General features: G+C 48.4%; 1 protein-coding gene across 5 annotated transcripts in view; it reads left to right on the top strand.

Annotated features, from left to right (window-relative positions):
* Positions 1-18,928, top strand: part of OPN5 (opsin 5) — an 87,244-nt gene that overhangs the window by 41,805 nt on the left and 26,511 nt on the right. For all 5 annotated transcript variants that reach the window (XM_083178656.1, XM_083178659.1, XM_083178657.1 and 2 more), the window contains one exon: positions 17,210-17,329. In XM_083178656.1, the coding sequence (XP_083034782.1) occupies positions 17,210-17,329 (120 nt within the window). The remainder of the gene's footprint in view (positions 1-17,209; positions 17,330-18,928) is intronic.

Raw genomic sequence — 18,928 nt, 5'->3', positions numbered from 1 at the left:
CATATTACTAACAAGCTAATGCCACAGGTGTCTGTAGGAAACAGTAGCCAGCATCTGCAATCTGAATGCTGCTTCCGATGAGGGTGTGGCCTAATGGAAGCCCCCCGATTCCTTTCATTGAATTTCATGCAGATCACCAAATATTGCTGCCAATATTGGAGGTCCACATGATGGACCTAAAGGACAGCCAGTTTTGGCCAAAATATGATAGCTGTAAATTTACTTTATTGAAGATGGGATGTTGCCCATAACAACCAATCAGATTCTACTTCTTATTTATTAAGCACTTTCTAGAACAGGGAGGGGGAACCTTTGGCCCTCCAGGTGTTGAACTACACATCCCAGCATGCCCTGCAACAGTTTTAGTGATGCCCCTTTCAGACCGCACTTTTTAAGTATAGGTATTTTGACGATTTTTTACCATTTCAAAATGCTAATATGTGCAGTCTGAAAGGTGCAGAGAGAATTTACCGGTTCTATAAAACTGTTCCTATATGGTAATGAAGCAGGGTTCTACCCTTTCAGAACCGTTTTTTTTTTCATCCACTGTTTTCTATGGGTTTTACTTTTAACGGGTTCAATGTTGTGAAGGGACAAAAACTGCATTGAAATACAGTTTAGAGATATGCGGGTGAGATTTAATAGGATGAGAGATTCAGGAAGTGAGAGATTTGGTAAGAATTCTCCAGTTTTTTTAAAGCGGCAATCATTTACACTGCAGAACCAGTTTGATTTTAAAGTGTAAATGATTGCCGCTTTAAAAAAAAAACTAGAGAATTCTTACCAAATCTCTCACTTCCTGAATCTCTCATCCTATTAAATCTCACCCGCGGTGTGAATGGGGTTTTAACTGTCTGACCCAGGGCCGGTGCAAGGCACCGGAGCGCCCCAGGCGAGTCGGCGTGGGGGCGCCCCGGTGCCGGGGGGAGGGAGGGGGGGGTGGTACCTGTGTAAAAAAATTGCTGCCCCGGCGTCCCTGCAGTGCTGGGGCGGTCAGGGGTGTCCGTGCCGTAGGGGTACCTGCGGCGCCGTCATGTGTATAAAGCTGGCTGCGGCCGGCGGGGTCCCTGTAGTGAATAGCAAATAACTAGCGCTTCCCGCGCCGCCGCGCGCATAGCGTTAGATATTTGCTATTCACTACAGGGACCCCGCCGCCCGCAGCCAGCTTTATACACATGACGGCGCCGCAGGTACCCCTACGGCACGGACACCCCTGACCGCCCCAGCACTGCAGGGACGCCGGGGCAGCAATTTTTTTTACACAGTTCGCTGGGGGTGAGGGGCGAACTGCCGCCCTCCAGGTGCTTGGGCCCTAGGCAAATGCCTAGAGCTGCCTAGTGGTGGCGCCGGCCCTGGTCTGACCCGTTTTTAGAAATGTTTCAAAATACCGGCTCCATGCCGTTTTTGCGGTGTGAAAGCAGCTGATGTAAATGTACCCTAATAACGTCAGTCAGGTGGGAGGGGAATATTAATATGCTGCTTTCGCAGAAATAAAACTGTAAAGAACTGGGTGTGCATGTTTTCTGATTTGGCACAGCCAGACAGACGCAATCATTTTTATGTGGCATTAAATTATCCCCGTAATCAGTAAATTAGTAACAACAGATATGTTATTTTCTCTGGGGGATTTTCCTTGTCGTCCATGTGCAGCGTAAAATGAAAAAAAGAAGAAGTCATAAGTTCTGCCTGTGGGGAAGCAGTGACCGTCTTGTGATTCTGCTCGCTGGGAGATATGCAGACAAATATCAGACAAAGAGGCTTCTTGTCCTCCCGTTGTGATTTGTCAAAAACTTTTAACCTATTTCTGTGATTGACATTGCCTGGATTTACAACATAGCTGCCTACCCTCTGACTCCCTGATATAGCAGCAATCTCCCTCTCTCCCTCATTAGTCTAGCAATCTCCCTCATGTCACCTAGCCCACATTACACTGTTACATCATCGTTACCTCCCCTCCTGCATTCTACAGGAGATTCCCTGACATAGCAGCAATCTCCCTCTCTCCCTCATTAGTCTAGCAATCTCCCTCATGTCACCTAGCCCACATTACACTGTTACATCATAGTTACCTCCCCTCCTGCATTCTACAGTAGGCTCCCTGACATAGCAGCAATCTCCCTCTCTCCCTCAGTAGTCTAGCAATCTCCCTCATGTCACCTAGCCCACATTACACTGTTACATCATAGTTACCTCCCCTCCTGTATTCTGCAGGAGACCCCCTGACATAGCAGCAATCTCCCTCTCTCCCTCATTAGTCTAGCAATCTCCCTCATGTCACCTAGCCCACATTACACTGTTACATCATCGTTACCTCCCCTCCTGCATTCTACAGGAGATTCCCTGACATAGCAGCAATCTCCCTCTCTCCCTCATTAGTCTAGCAATTTCCCTCATGTCACCTACCCCACATTACACTGTTACATCATCATTACCTCCCCTCCTGCATTCTTCAGGAGACTCTCTGAAATAGCAGCAATCTCCCTCTCTCCCTCATTAGTCTAGCAATCTCCCTCATGTCACCTAGCCCACATTACACTGTTACATCATAGTTACCTCCCCTCCTGCATTCTTCAGGAGACTCTCTGAAATAGCAGCAATCTTCCTCTCTCCCTCATTAGTCTAGCAATCTCCCTCATGCCACCTAGCCCACATTACACTGTTACATCATAGTTACCTCCCCTCCTGCATTCTACAGTAGGCTCCCTGACATAGCAGCAATCTCCCTCTCTCCCTCAGTAGTCTAGCAATCTCCCTCATGTCACCCAGCCCACATTACACTGTTACATTTTTGGGGGTACAAAAATATATATAGAGAGAGATACTGTACTGTATTTACATTGAATCATCAGCACCATATCCCAGCACTTTACCAAGTATAGTATCTCTTACTAACGGCTTTGGGGCTCATCTACATTTGGATATAAGTCATTTAAAAACATTCATCTTAGATGTAGCAGTACACACCCACGCTTCTAGGTGTAACGTTTAGAATCTCTTTTCACAATCTCTCTATATATGGAACATACAGTATGCGTGAGTGCGCTGGTGACGTCACCGGTGCACCCACGCAATGCATGCTTGGGAACGGGGATGCCACTGAAGATGACTCCGATGGCCACTGTGGATACCAAAGGCCGAGGTGAGTATGAAAAAAAAGGTGCGGGAGGGGCAAAAAAACAAAACAAAAATGGCATACAGTATTCTGAAAAATCACGGTTTTGGTTTTCGGGTATACGGATAAGGGAAACTCAAGCAGTAATCGCAATGGCAGCAGCAAGAACAACCGCCCCTGAATTATCAGGTTGAACTAAAAAATCTGCTTTTAAAACGCACAGAAATATCCATTAGACTAATATAGTATAAGCTAAAAAATAGTCAATAAATATTACAAAGAAAACTGTTTGAAGAATAAAAAACTAATACAATAAAAATATTCTCTGAACCTTCATTAATAAAATAAATCTTCTTTCTCTTTGTAGCTTAAAGGGGATTTTTTTTGTTTTTAAGAATAAAATGACTTTAGGGCACAAGTTCCGCTTTATTCGTAGTCACGCCGCTAAGATGACTGTGTGCTCAATCGATCGCCGGATCAATAGCTGCTCAGTCAATCACTTCAAGATAGAACATTTTAATCTTTAAATGTTCTGAGTACATCGTGTCCTTCTTAAAAGTTCTGCTCAGGGCTTACAATGGTCCAAAAGAGGTGGTGGAACCCAACGCCGCCAGTGGCGTAACTATAAATTTTGCTCCCCTCTGCAAAAAAGTCTGTGGTGCCCACCCCCCCTTCCCTTCGGTGCTCAGTCAGTGGGCAGCAGCATGTCAGTGCATTGAGCACACAGACCCCGCTGCTGCTTGCTCCCCCACTGAACGCCGCCACCAGAGCTGTAACCCTCCCCCCCCCACCTCACATTAGGCAGAGCTACTCTGAGTGGTACCTTGGCACTGCCAGGGGAACACATACGGTACATAGCTTCTATAGCAAATACACAAATGTTGTTCCAAATGTACTTTTACTGTTAGTGGACACACACATTGGACACACAATAAGGGATGTGCAAGAGTAAGTTAAAACATGGAGCATACCCCTTACACACCGCAAAGCCAGGTCGTAGCAGCGGTCATCCGTGCCGCAATGCATACGCATGTGTGCATGTATCGCAGCAGTGACTTAATGCACCGGGGGGGGTGACTAATCTCACTCTTGATTGCATAATGCAAAGTCTTTGGATCGCAGGTGTGACTATTAGCACATGCCTGCTAACGAGCACATGATTTGTGGCAAACCGGTCACATTTGGTTGCGATGAGGGCACATCTGTATATGGTGGTTTCTCTGCAAAAGGGGAGTCGCCCTCCCCGGCTTCTATGGGCTGCAGCCAATGCAGTCCATAGAAGCTGGGGGTTTGCAAATGTGCAGTCAAAGGCCTTTTGTGCGCATGCATTGGGCCTGGCACCTGTTAGCTTCATTGTAAAGGTGCTGGACAGGCAGCACGGCCAGTGGCAGCCCCGCTCCTCTACACAGGGAGTAGCCACCGCTGTGTGCACGGGAAGATTTGTACAGCAGCTGGACCTACCGCCGTCTCTGCTGCGCCTGTAAATATTGATGTCGTCAGCTGTTGGGAGCAGTGGTAGAACGTGTGGGTGGGGAGCTCCGGGGCAGAATTATAATTTGGTTCCCTCGTCCCCCAACCCAAGTTCACAATATGCATTACAGCAGTGGATGACAGCGGCAGCAGTGGGCCCCTTAGTCCTCAAGGGCCCCAGTGTACTGCAATGGTAGTTCCACCTCTGGTTGGGAGACCTGATTCTCTTCACTTATCTACAGATCACTTTACCATACACTCCAACATGACCCATTCCATTAGGTACAAAATGCTCTGTTCCTGGACTTCCCTCTTAATGTTTGATTGCCGTCACCTGTGTTGAATTAGTTCATCTATAAGAAAGGTGTGTCAACACAGGTGATGGCAATCATATAAGTAAAAGGGAAGTCCTGCAACAGAGCATTTTGTACCTAATGGAATGGGTCATGTTGGAGGTTATGTTATACACAGGTCATACTGACCTCACACACCTGATACACACATCACTATACACAGGTCATACTGACCTCACACACCTGATCACAGGTCACACTGACCTCACACACCTGATACACACAGATCACTATACACAGATCACACTGACCTCACACACCTGATACGCACATCACTATACACAGGTCACACTGACCTCACACACCTGATACATACAGATCACTATAAATATATGACACTGATACATACAGTATAACACACCTGTTATGCACTGATGACTATACAATGATCACAGTGATATCACACTTACTATGTAACACACTGATCACAATTAATGTCCTTTCGGTGAAACTTCAAAGGACAACTGTTCTGTCGTCATTGCCCGGGGATAAAGCACGTTATGAGAGGACACTGTGTGTGACCTACCGCCCGCTTGATCAGACACACAGGACCTGAGGCTGATGTGGGATGCTGTACAGTTCGATCAGTCAGAATATAACTGGGGCTGTTGCTGCTAGTACTGCGCTGCCATTCACAGTGAGTCATCATTCACACACAAAGGGCGAGATGCAGCAAGATGCTTACGATGCCTGTCGCCAGCCTCTGAACGCATACCGGCATTCAGTAATCCCATATGCATGACGATATTGGCCAAGGACAGCTCTTGCGGTTACATAGCACTGTGCATACTGTCATTTGTGTTGGAGATGACGTGTGTGCCGGTGTTGGTATTGCAGAGTTACTGTATATAGGCACACATCAGTGGCTGACTCACACTATGAACAGTCCAGTTACATAACCAGTGGTGTCATTCTGCCCATACACTTGTGAGATATTGCATGCAATCATTCGATTTCGACCACATCTGGCCGATAAATCGAATAATTGTATGCATTTTTAGGGGGACATTCGACGCGATGCGCGGGCACGCCGGTCGAATGTCGGGTCTCAAGATCTTATGTGCTGCACATAATATCTATCGAATCGCAGGAGTGATCGCATGTGGTTTTTAACCACATGCGATGCTCGAATGCAATCCGCAGGTGGGGGGCGGAGGGAACGCTTTTTCATCTGCGTGGGGATGGGGAGAGGGGGCCGGAGGGACTGCTAGCGGCGTGGGAGACGGCGGGCAGAGGGCTGCCTTATGTAGCGCAAGAATCTCTAGTGGGGGGTCAGTCAGCAGTGGCGGCAGAAGTGTTTAAAACACTGGGCAGCCCTCTGATTGGCTAAGCTATCTTAGCCAATCAGAGGGCTGCCCAGTGTTTAAACAATTCTGCTGCCACCGCTGACCCCCGCTGCCCATTAGCACTCCGCCCTCTTCCAGCACCCGATGTGCCATTTCAAGATGGCATGTGACATCGGGTGCTGAAAAGGGGGCACTTTAGCAACACAAGATGCGATCAGGTTTGGTGGACATCGCACTGCGATGTCGCATCGAATCCGATCGCACAAGTGTATGGGCAGCATAAGTTTAGTGATGTATAGCAAGGACGGCTGTACTTGTCCTGGGCGACTTGGATTTCTAGGGGGAATTTTTCAATCCCGGGATTCAGGATTGAAAATACTCAATCCTGGGATTGGCCTCCCAAGCAAAAAAAAATGCCCCATGGCCCCCCCAAACGACGTGAGCAGTGCAGCTGGGAGCATCCGTGCAGCTGGAGGGCTACGCAGCGTGACCTCTGACCACGTCACACTGCGCAGAACCCCCCCGGGATGGTAAGGTTTACTATTTTAAAGAAGTAAATTCCTCTGGGTGTAATGCCCAGAATCCGCCCTTTGCATGTGTGGAAGACTGAGAGCAATCCTGCAAGTCAGCCTTTACCATTTCTATCTATATCCCGAGACACAAGTTCCCGAGCAATCCTCTTCCCTACATGTTCACCTCAGTGAGTCAGAATGTTGTCAGCATTTGTCTAATTGCTGGAATAATGGAACAATTATAGAAGCTGAGAATTTCCCAGAACAGAATCCACGTGGGGGGTGTTTGCCAAATATATTTAGCTTTTCAGAACTTTTCCATCTGTAACTGACGAGACATCACCTTCAGCAGGGAAATGTAGGTGAAAATGTTGTTTTGTCTTGAACTCGAGAACGCGCTGCCATTTCCATTGAGAGTCACAGTGGGAGCAATGGGTGGCATCGTCTCTGAGAAATGGTTTATACTTTATTGTACTTTGAAAAGTCCAGAAAACATTGTGTAGACCAGTGATGGCTGACCTTGACACTCCAGCTGTTGTTGAACTACAAATCCCAGCATGCCCTGCTACAGTTTTACTATTTGGCCATGCTAAAACTAATGCAGGCCATGCTGGGATGTGTAGTTCAACAACAGCTGGAGTGTCAAGATTCCCCATCCCTGGTGTAGGCGATTGTGTTGCCAGTTCCATACTGCGGGCACTAGTCAGAGTTCACAGCAGTTTATGGCACTGATTCATACCTGTTCGCTACTGTAGGCTGTGTATATTTGCAGCTTAACAAGAAGGTAAACTCCCAGGGTTAGGCTGTGTGTGCGTGCGTGTGTGGTGGGTGGGGTTATGGTTATTCTGTGGGAGGGGGAGGTTAGTTTTAGGCTGCTGGAGGGGTGGGTTAGGATTATGGATAGGAGCATAGGGAAAATACTTTTGGGATTGCGCTGTATGGTTGGTAAAATCCTGCTTTTTGAGCATTGTCCTGTTGTTTCCTCAATGCCTCGCAGTGCTGCGCACGATCTCAGAGTGAGAAAACCAGAGACATGATACAAGGCCATGCCCCCTTTCCCCGTTAGGCCACGCCCCTTTCCAGGAATGCAAGGAGGAACACTATTTTGCTCTCAGGAGCAAAAAGTATCTCACAAAAAATATAGGTTCACACCCAGTCTCTGAGAACTGGAAGGTGGTAATAGCTGTACATAGGAATTTTTCGTGGCCCAGGACTGATTTCCAGTCCAGTACCCTCCGGCTCCCCCCCCCCATCTCCCCCCGACCTGCTCCCTCATCCCCTGCAGGTCCCAAAGCACAGGGTTCTTCAATGCAGGTTGTCGGCGGCCAATTAAAATGCAGCACAGAGCTTGTGTACCAGTAGCCGCTCTGAGCCACTCCGAGCCACCCCTGTTGGCTGCCCTGGTTGTACACTCCAGAGAGGGAGTACTGTCATTGCAATAATCTCACCTCATCAAGTCATCAAATAAGGGAGAAATTCCAACTGCCAGTGAGTCAGTTTGGAATGGCAGTTGGTGGCAGTGAGTGTGCTTCCTCTATCTGAATTTTGAACTGTACTGCCCCAGCACCTCCAGAGCCTTCCCTGACATGTCAACATATTGAATGTCTATCTTTGGAACCACATCAGCATTTCCGATTATAAACTTTTCATTTCCGAACCGCTGGGAAAAGGGAAAGCATCGAGAACAACCAGCAGATCTCTCAGAGTTGTGTATTCTCATTGGATTTGACACAAACTTACTTTCCTAGAATTGTAGCCATTGCAGGGCCGACAGCAGACATGTGTCACATCCCGGAACAAAGGAAATAAGCATCTCCGCCCGGGGTATAATACATGGCCGGAAACCGCAGAAACATGCCAGAAACATGGAGAAAAGCATTTAGCGAAAGTCACAATGAAAAAAAAATGAAAACAAAGCAGTCAGACGGTGGGGAAGCCCTGTGAGGAAACCCTTCGGGGACTCCAATGACAAATAATAGATGACAGACGCTAGCAGTTAGCTACAGCTTCCGGGGGCTTTCTGTTGCGTTGTAGGCTAAGTGAGCCCACTCATCTGTCACAGCTATGTCACATTACTTCTGGGGAATGTCATTAGCTCTAAACCTCTGTTATGTTGTAGTTGTATTATCACATATTGTAATTACATCAAACTTCTCTACTTTTATAGTCTCCTCTCCGGAAGAAGCCCAGAAAGGAGACTGTCAGAAGCACTTCTGGGGGCGGGGCCTCATGTAGATGTCATCAAGCCCTGCCCCCAGCACTGCAAATTCCGCAATTTGCCGGTCTTTGCAGAGGGGGCGGGGCTAAATGGCGCCATTTGCATATTTAGCCCCACCTCACAGCCAAAAAGCTGCAAATCATTGTAATTTAACACTGCCGCTGGGGAGTTGCGTGGGGGTCCGGCAGTATCCGGGAGGGTTGCCCACCTTTCTGGGGGCCTCCCAGCCAATCTGGGAGGGTAGGCAACCCTGAATTACATACCTCCCAACTGTCACATGTTTCTACCCACTGCTCTGCTTAGCCATATCTGCAGAAGGATGTACATACATTAGACAATGCCTGCATCATAAAACTTGCCAGTGCCTCTAAAAGATCTCAATATGTACAGTTTGCAGCAGAGAAGCGAAAGGGGGACATGATAGAAACTTTCACATATATCAGGAGGTCCAGGAGGGATGATAAGTATTAGAACACGAGGACATGCACTGACACTGGAGGGAGGCTGGTTCAGTGGATATCCAAGGACAAATGACTTCACAGAAATGGTAGTTGACAAGTGGAATGGCCTCCCATCAGAGGCGGTAGTGTCAAAGGGGCAGATGTATTAAGTCTTAAAAAGTGAGGGTGATAGAGAGATAAACAGCCAGCTAATCAGCTCCTAACTGCTGTTTTTCAAACATAGCCTATGGGTGGGATGCACTAAAGGGAAAATGCGGTAAAACCCCTGTTTTACCGCATTTTCCTATGGACTATTACCCGGCCGCACCGATTTCGCCGGCCAGGTTATCCCCTTTAGAAGCCTATGGGCTTCTTTTCGCCGAGTCGCCGCAACCTTGCCGACCCCCCCTTTCCCATTCCCTTGGGCTTACCTTCTTGCAGGACCTCCTGGACCGCGGAAGGTAAGCTTTCCTCCCCCTATCAACGCAGCCGGACATCTTCCGGCTGCAGGGGGGAGGAGGAGGCGCCGGGGACAGCCTGCTTAGCTGTCCCCGGCGTGTAGGCATCAGGAGCCGGCAGGGAGGAGACGGAGACCCCCCGCAGACCACAGTACAGGTATCGCAGGGGGCCTCCGACACCGCATCGCGATGCCAGCAGCATATGTTAGTACATATGCACTGGCATCGCGGCGGACAGCCCGCCCTATACCATGACAGTTTGAAGCGGACTGGCTGGACGTTGATCACTCTTTTATCACCCTCGCCAGGGCCGTTTCTAGACAATTTAGCTCCCAGGGCAAAGAAATAAAAATGCGCCCCCCCCCCCTCCCTCCCGCCCCACATATATATAAAAAAGATTGCGTGCGCCGAAGGCGCGGGCGGCAAAATAGGGGGCGTGGTTTATTTTAAAAGTGGGTGTGGCTTAATATAAGGGCGTGGTCTAGCAGGAAAACAATTACCTTACATCTTACTTTCGCAACCTGTCCAGACATTGGTTACCGCAGGAATGGTCATTGTCCTCCCGCACTTAAGTTGGCGGGCTGAAGGCCACACAGTGACATAAAAATATAAAGGCCCACACAGTGACCTAGTACGCTTCACAGATAAAGGCCAAACAATGACAGACTACTTAAATCATTATACACTATCCGTGATGACAATTACACATTACGCCGCACACTGTGATGACAGACACATTCAGCCGCACACCATGATGACAATTACACATTATGTTGCACACCATGATGACAATTACACATTATGTCCCACACAATGATGCCCATTAGACCCCATACTGTGATGGCAATTACAAAATACTCCCCACACCATAATGCCTATTACACATTATGCCCCACGTGCCGCTGCCGTACAACTGATGCCGTTTACTAATATACCCCCCACAGTGCCATACATATATGCCCCCACAGTGTCACACATATGCCCCCACAGTGCCAGATATATGCCCCCACAGTGCCACAAATATGCCCCCACAGTGCCAAACATATGGCCTACACAGTGCCAAACATATGGCCCCCACAGTACCAAACATATGGCCCCTACAGTGCCACAGATATGCCCCCACAGTGCCACAGATATGCCCCCACAGTGCCAAACATATGGCCCCCACAGTGCCACAGATATGCCCCCACAGTGCCACAGATATGCCCCCACAGTGCCACAGATATGCCCCCACAGTGCCAAACATATGCCCCCAGTGCCACACATATGCCCCCACAGTGCCACAGATATGCCCCCCCACAGTGCCACAGATATGGCCCCCACAGTGCCAAACATATGGCCCCCACAGTGCGTCAGATATGCCCCCACAGTGCGCCAGATATGCCCCCACAACTCACTGTGGCCCTGGGTGCTGGTGCGGGTGCTGGTGCGGGGCGCGCATCACGCGTCTCTCCTTCATTGTGCACCTAAAGCTGTCAGCCATTCATACCCTGCGGGCTGGCTCCTGATTGGCTGCCGGCCCGCAAGCTCCTCTGATTGGCTGACAGCCCAGTGAGCGAGGGGAAGGAGAGAAGCGCGATACGCTCCCCTCCCCTGGGAAATCAACCGCGGCGCTGGCCGCTGGGGACTGAGGGGGAGAAAGGGAGGCAGCGGCGCTGGGCTGGGGGGAGCTGCCGGGCGGCTGTTAACAGAGGCGGACAAGCCGATGCGGCGCCCCGGGCTGCTGCACGGCTTGTCCGCCTCTAGAAACGGCCCTGACCCTCGCGTTTATCTCTTTTTAAGAGGCCTACACATGGGGAGATGTTGCTGAGCAATCTGAGCAATGTAGATTGCTCAGGATCACTCAGCGCACAGAGATGTGTCAGCGATGTGCACTGAGCGATCTGTCAGCGCCAGTGTTCTCCGGTGAGAACGCTGACCCTGACCGGAGATTAACTGGATCTATCTGGCATGCTGGATCTTAATCACCGGGCGATAGTGGTGTGCGGGGCCTATTGCCTCTTGAAATATAGGACTGGTGCTAAGATATTTGGTTATTTTTTAAAAGGATGTCAAAACTTTAATACTGTATATAGCACACAACCATATTTTTGTTTTAAACGCTGAGGAATTGTATGAGCAACGCCGGATCATTTACAAAAATGACCCATCTGTATGTCGCACTCTGGTTACGGGAACACTTAAGAAATGCTCAACTGAAGGCAGTTTGCAATCTCCTGTTTTCCCCCTGCATTTGGCGTATTATATTCCCATTAGAGGGACATTAACCATACGGCAGCGCCCGCTATGTACTGTGGGATTACTTAGGTGATGCAGTGTTATTTATAGGCTTATAATGGGAAACTAAGCGTCGGTTAATTAGTACAAGCAGGAACTTTAATCAACACAATCAATCCTAAGAAATATATAAAACGATTGTAGTGTACATCACGTTGACATCACAGAGAGGAGGGAGGCAGTTAGGACTTGTTCAGCTTATAACGTAACATTTCCCATCTATGATACATTATCTACAATATATCACATTGACTGATAGATTGTCTCCAGTATTCTGTCAGTCAGAGATGAGCTGATACAGCAATGCATACAGCTTGCTTTTTCCTGCGAGGCCACACCCCTCGGTGATGCCACACCCACCAATCTGAGGTCCCACCCCTTTTTTTGGAATTGGATGCAGATCTCTATTCCACAGCAACCAAAGTTGGGAAGTGTGACTAAACTACTATATGCTTATGTAAGCACCATCAACAGACCCCTCCCCTTTGGGGAGGGTTAACCCTTTCTGGATCAGACGATTGGCAAGGGAAAAGTTAAAGCGCTTGCGTGAAATACCAGATTATTTTGTAAGCGTTGATTCTACTCCTGTTTCTTATTTGCATTGTCCGTATTTAGGGGCCTGATTCAGTCCTGGTTGCTGATCTGCGAAGTTGTAGATGACTGCTGCGAGTGGTTCGCCACCGCCTAGGCAGAAATAAGACACGCCCTGTGCAAGTCTGCAAATTAATTGTAAAAACATTGCTACCCTCTGTCGCACGTCCATACGCGATTTACTCAACATCGGATCATTTTTGCAGTCTGTGCCAATGTGAGTCTGAGCCGTCCACAAATCTGTTACAGAAACTGGATCGATGCCGGCACTGACACCACAGTCCACCCAGTCACATGGCTAGAAATTTTGCACCCCCCTGCCAAAATAAAATCTGCAGTCCCCCCCCCTCATTCATCTACTATAATTGTTTCACCTTAATCAGGCATGTCCAAAGTGTGGCCCTCCAGCTGTTGTTAAACTGCAAGTCCCATAATGCCTTGCCACAGCATTGCTATTAGGGAATGCTAAAACTATGGCAAGGCATGCTGGGATGTGTAGTTTCACAACAGCTGGAGGGCCACAGTTTGGACATGCCTGACCTAAATGGTTGTTGTCAAGGTTTCCATGCTCATTTCCAGGGGTTTATTCATTGCCAGTGATTTTTTGCTTGTTACCAGTGGGTACTGCCCGTGTATGTCCCCGGGCAGCGGGCAGCAGGAGGATTGGCCGGACTGGGGGACTGTCTATGTGCAACGGGCTGTGGAGGATCTGCAGCCCGCCACTGTGTGGTGGGGGAGGACAGCTGCAGTGAATGGGGGTTGCTGGCGGGCTGCTTCCCGGGCACTACCCTCTGTCAGAGCCAGTTCTACCCATAGCACCCCCCCCCCCCCCATGTTAGTAGTGTTTAAAACTCTCATGCAAATATGTCTGTTAGAGCAATATAGTTGTCAACTGTCCGGTTTTTTTTTGGAGGGGGGGGGGGGTCCATCCCGGGGCTGGCAGTGTCCAGCGGGAGAGGAAGGTGGGGCATTTGTGAGTCTCTCCTATGCCTTCTGCAACTTCTATTCCCAAAAAAGGGGTGAGTGGCTGCTGGCCATGCCCCAAGAGGCCACGTCTGCTGATTGGTAAAGCACAGCCCCAAATTTCAGGTGTGCGTCTGTGCCACGTGCAGAAGTCCCTATTTACAGAACTCAAAGTTTGGGAGGTATGTAGTTGCTGTAGTTTGTACTTCTTTGTAGCTGTAAACAGTGGGGTCTATTCAATGCCATGGGCGAGCGGCGACAGCGAGCAGGGCTTCCTGCTCGCTGTCACCACTCGCCCTGTCAGTATTCATGCACCCCCCCTCAAACGCCAATTCCCCCTCTCTCCGTTTTTTGAGCGAGGGGGAATCAGCGTATGCGGCTGCAGAAGCAGCGAGACTCGCGGCTAAATACAGTGGGTTCGCTGCATTAACCGCGTGTCTCGCTGTTTGGGGATTACCCCAGAACGTTGAATAGGGCGAGCGGCCGGCTAGGGGGTTAAACAGCGAGGATCGCTGGTTTTCTTCGATCCTCACTGTTTAAACTGCTCGCCGCGGCATTGAATACTACCCAGTGTGTTAGTATAATAAGACTATTTATGGCTGTAATTGGGGCTAATTCTATCAAACGTCTTGAATGTACAGTATTATTGTAGCCCTACAGCTGATATCTGTTTTCTAATGAAAAGCTAACTCACTTTGTATAAGTGGATAAATGTTTACAGGCGATTGGTTGGTTCTGCTTGTAACGGCCGCTGGCAGTTTTTTCTGTATACTCGTATATGGACAAATGGATTGCTTCAGCAATTTATAGTGAATTACAAACAAAATCTATTTAAACCTCTCTGAAAGATGTACGGGGCGAAATTTAATAGCTTTGTGCGAAACCAACATGGTTTTTTTTCTGTGTAAATGATTGCCGCTTTAAAAATAGGGGGCAACTCACACAAAGGGGGTCATTCTGATTCCCTCGGAAAGGCACAATCACTCTCTAATGGACAAAACCATAAGCACTGCAGGTGGGGCAGATGTAACATGTGCAGAGAAAGTTAGATTTGGGTGTTTTATTGTTTCTGTGCAGGGTAAATACTGGCTGCTTTATTTTTACACTGCGATATAGATATCAGTTTAAAGTACAACCCCCACCCAAATCTAACTCTCTCTGCACATGTTACATCAGCCCCACCTGCAGCACATATGGATTTGTCCATTAGAGAGTGATTGTGCCTTTCCGAGTGAATCAGAATAACCCCCAAAGTCTGACTCTATTAAATTTCTCCCACAGTGCTCGTGCTGTTCAATTAGAGCAACTTGTGATCAGCCTGCAGGCTTCACTTAACGAAAATGTTAACCAATAGATAGCCCCGGGAACATCTCCTGGATTCTATGGGTTAAATTCAGCATCGATCAGTAAACCAAGGATTTACCATCCATTCCATCATCGAACAACCGCGTGTGTTTGCAGTGTTCCCATTGGGCACGTACTGTATGGCGGCAATGAGCATATAAATATCCGTACGCACAGAAGTCGCAGTGTAGCTGCAGTTTGATTCCCTGGAAGCCGACGTTTAGGGGAGAAAACATGGCAATTTCTGGGTGTTTTTTTGAAAATGCAGAAGTACCCAAACTTTTTTATAGATGGGTCTCTGATGTCAGCGATGACCACTTCCAGCCTGGTACTTTAGCAGACTTGTGGAAGCTATTTGATGGTTCAGATTTCTATTTGCACTTTACAAGGAATGTTTATTCTTTCTGTCCGGGCAGCGACTTTTTCTGTAATTAGCAATCCATGCTGAATTAGACCCATTAGCAGGTAATTTACTGCATGAAGAAAAGGGTCTGCAATTGCGGGGCGCGGCCTTCAAATCACACCACTCACGTGAGGCCATGAATAGTTTTGCCACTGCTGCAGTTGGAAGTTCCCCCCTGTCACCCGCTGCTCTGCTCAGTGTCTTTTGCCGCAGGCAGAGGGGCTGGGGCCATGGTCAGCAACTCTCAGAGCCGCTGGTCATAGACCCCCCACAGCAGCAAAATGGGGATGAGGCCTCGTGGGAGTGATTCAATTTGTAGGCCACACCCCCTCCCCCACGTGATTTCAAAGTGGGGAGGTATGTATTTGAACTGTTACAGCTTATATAAAATAATTTAAATCATCATGCATCTATAGCTGTTTTTTGTGGATTCGGTATGAAATCCCGGCGGTTAAAATCCCGACAGGGTCAAAATCCCGATTGGGTCATAATACCGACAAGGACAAAATCCTGACATTTAAAATCCCGACAAGGACAAAATCCCGACATTTAAAATCCAGACAGGGTCAAAATACCGACATATAGAATATACAGGTGAAACAGTCGACATAACTTTCCGTTGACAGGTCGCGAGGTCGACAAGGGTTTTTTTCACTGTTTTTTTTACCCAAATGTCGACATAGTCGACATGGACACAGTTGGAGGTGAACCGCAGCCGCTCGCAATGCTTCGGGCACGGTGTCTCACTGCGCTTGGCACACTATTTTATTCTCCCACCACGCCCTAGTGGATGGTAGGGCATGAAATACCACCTGTCAGCACATGTCGGGTCAAAAAACAGTGAAAAAACCATGTTGACCTTGCGACCTGTCGACGGAAAGTCATGTCGACTGTTTCACCTGTACATTCTATATGTCGGGATTTTGTCCTTGTCGGGATTTTAAATGTCGGGATTTTGTCCTTGTCGGGATTTCAAATGTCGGGATTTTGTCCTTGTCGGTATTATGACCCATTCAGGATTTTGACCGTCGGGATTTTGACTGCATCCCGTTTTTTGTTATTACATGTCACGGATGGTGTAGTGGTTAGCATTATGTCACAGCACTGAGGTCATGGTTTTGATTCCCACCATGGCCCTAACTGTGCAGTTTGTATATTATCCCCGTGGTTGCGTGGGTTTCCTCCGGGTACTCCAGTTACCTTCCACAATCCCAAAATATTGTGGTAGGCTAATTGGCCCCCAACAAAATTAACCCTAGAATGTCTGTGTGTGTGCGCGTGTACATGTGGTTGGGAATATAGATAGATTGTAAGCTCCACCGGGGCAAGGACTGATGGTAATGTTCAAATATTCTCTGTACAGCGCTGCGGAATATGGCCCTTATTCAGATCTGATCGTAGTACAAATTTGTTCTCAAAATGGGCAAAACCATGTGCACTGCAGGTGGGGCAGATGTAACATGTGCAGAGAGAGTTACATTTAAATGGGGAAACTGAAATCTAAATTGCAGTGTAAGAATAAAGCAGCCAGTATTTACCCTGCACAGAAACATAATAACTCACCTAAATGTATTTCTCTCTCCACATGTTACATCTGCCCCACCTGCAGTGCACATGGTTTTGCCCATTTTAAGAACAAATCTGTACTGCGGTCAGATCTGAATAAGGGCCTCTGTGTGCGCTATATAAATAACTGGGAAACATAATAACAAAGCTAGCCTGCCGTACCAGAATTGTGTACAGTGATGTTATTGATCATATTATTGATTTTTTCCCCCTTAGGTATTTTCTCCACCGTTGGGAACGGCTATGTCTTATATATGGCCTGTAAGAGGAAGAAGAAGCTCCGTCCGGCAGAGATAATGACACTGAATTTAGCAGTATGTGACCTGGGGATTTCAGGTAAATGCAGCGTGGTAACAAATGAACCATTACAGCACCAATACTACTGATGTGTAATAGATGATGCTATTGAGATGTGCTGCTGTGTGTCTACACAGTGGCCCTTATTCTGGTTCAAATTCCTTCTCAAATGGACAAACCATGTGCACTGCAGGGAGGGGGAGCAGATGTAACGTGTGCAGAGAGAGTTAGATTTGGGTGGGGTTTTACTTCAAAGTGAGATCTATATTGCAGTGTAAAAATAAAGCAGCCAGTATTTACCCTGCACAGAAACAAAATAACTCAACCAAATCTAATTATCTCTGCACATGCAGTGCACATGGTTTTGTCCATTTGATAAGGAATTTGCCTTTGCGAGTGAACCAGAATAAGGGCCAGTGTACGTACAAGTAGATCCGATACACGCGTGACCGCACGCAGCATAGAGGCGTTTGTGTTCACAGGATACGGTCATCTGATCGACCATATTAAAGTCAACATGCATTATGTCGACCACTGAAGGTAGACAGTACTTAGGTCGACACTGAAATAGGGCGACAGGTCAGAAGATTGAAATTAGTTTTTCATGTTATTTTCAGCCGACATGTGCCGACAAGCGGTATTTCATGCCCTACCATCCACTACGGCATGGTTTGAGAATATAATAGCGATCATTGCGGAATAGCGCGGCACACTTAGACGGAAATTCGCATTGTTCCGTGTAGATGAAACGCCGCCCACCACTTGCACGGCCGCCTTCCCCCCCCCTCTTGCTCGGTGAGTTTCCCCGCATGGTTGCGAATGGATGTTTTGCATAAATATCCAATCGCAGCCTTGGCGTCACTGCGCCATTTGCATTATAACGCCCAGCGTTTGCATGAAATGCTGTGAGATCCCATGGGCTCAGCCCATCGTCGCCACTACACGTCCCCCACCCGCACTGCTAGGTGTGAACGTCCCGCTCACAGACGCACACTATCGCTCCCCTGTGCGAAATCATGGTGTGGTGACCGGAATAAGGCCCCTAGTCTCTCGGCCAAAGACAGTGACAGCGTGTCCCCTCCGTGCCGCACTGTGCTGCTCCCCAGCCGCCGGGTTCTCAGTCACAGTGCCGCCTGCTGAGCCGAGCGCCGAGTCTAGGACACCGAGGGGAAGAGCTGTGCTGTTACTGTTACACACGGGGGAAGTGATGTTTAGCGCTTGCGCATGCGCAGTGCGAGCGGGCGTGGCCTGCCTGTTCGCCGCCCCGTTCACACCTAGCAGTGCGGGCGGGGGCGTGGGCGGGCTGCGCCATGGGAACGCCCAGTGTTTTATGGGCGTTCCCATGGTAATTTTTCCGATGGTGCTGGGGCAGACAGCTGACTTCAGTGTAGGGCACTCGCAGTACGAGGGGAGCGGCGTTGCGGCATTGCGGCGGCATTTAATCCACACGCAAAGAAGCTAATTTCGCAGTTTTGCTTGTGGACCAGGATAAGGTCTGATGTGTGGGATTAAGTATCTGATTGAAGGGGCACTACTCCTGTGGGCATTATTGGTACTATTATGTGACCAGGCCCCTACATTTTTGCAGCACACCTTAGGCGCCCACCTTCACTATGGGTTGGGGGGCACTAATTCACT

Source organism: Crinia signifera, chromosome 3, assembly GCF_055691185.1.
Source record: "Crinia signifera chromosome 3, ASM5569118v1, whole genome shotgun sequence".
In the NCBI taxonomy this organism is placed as follows: Eukaryota; Metazoa; Chordata; class Amphibia; order Anura; family Myobatrachidae; genus Crinia; species Crinia signifera.
This window is presented reverse-complemented; position numbering and strand designations above follow the sequence as displayed.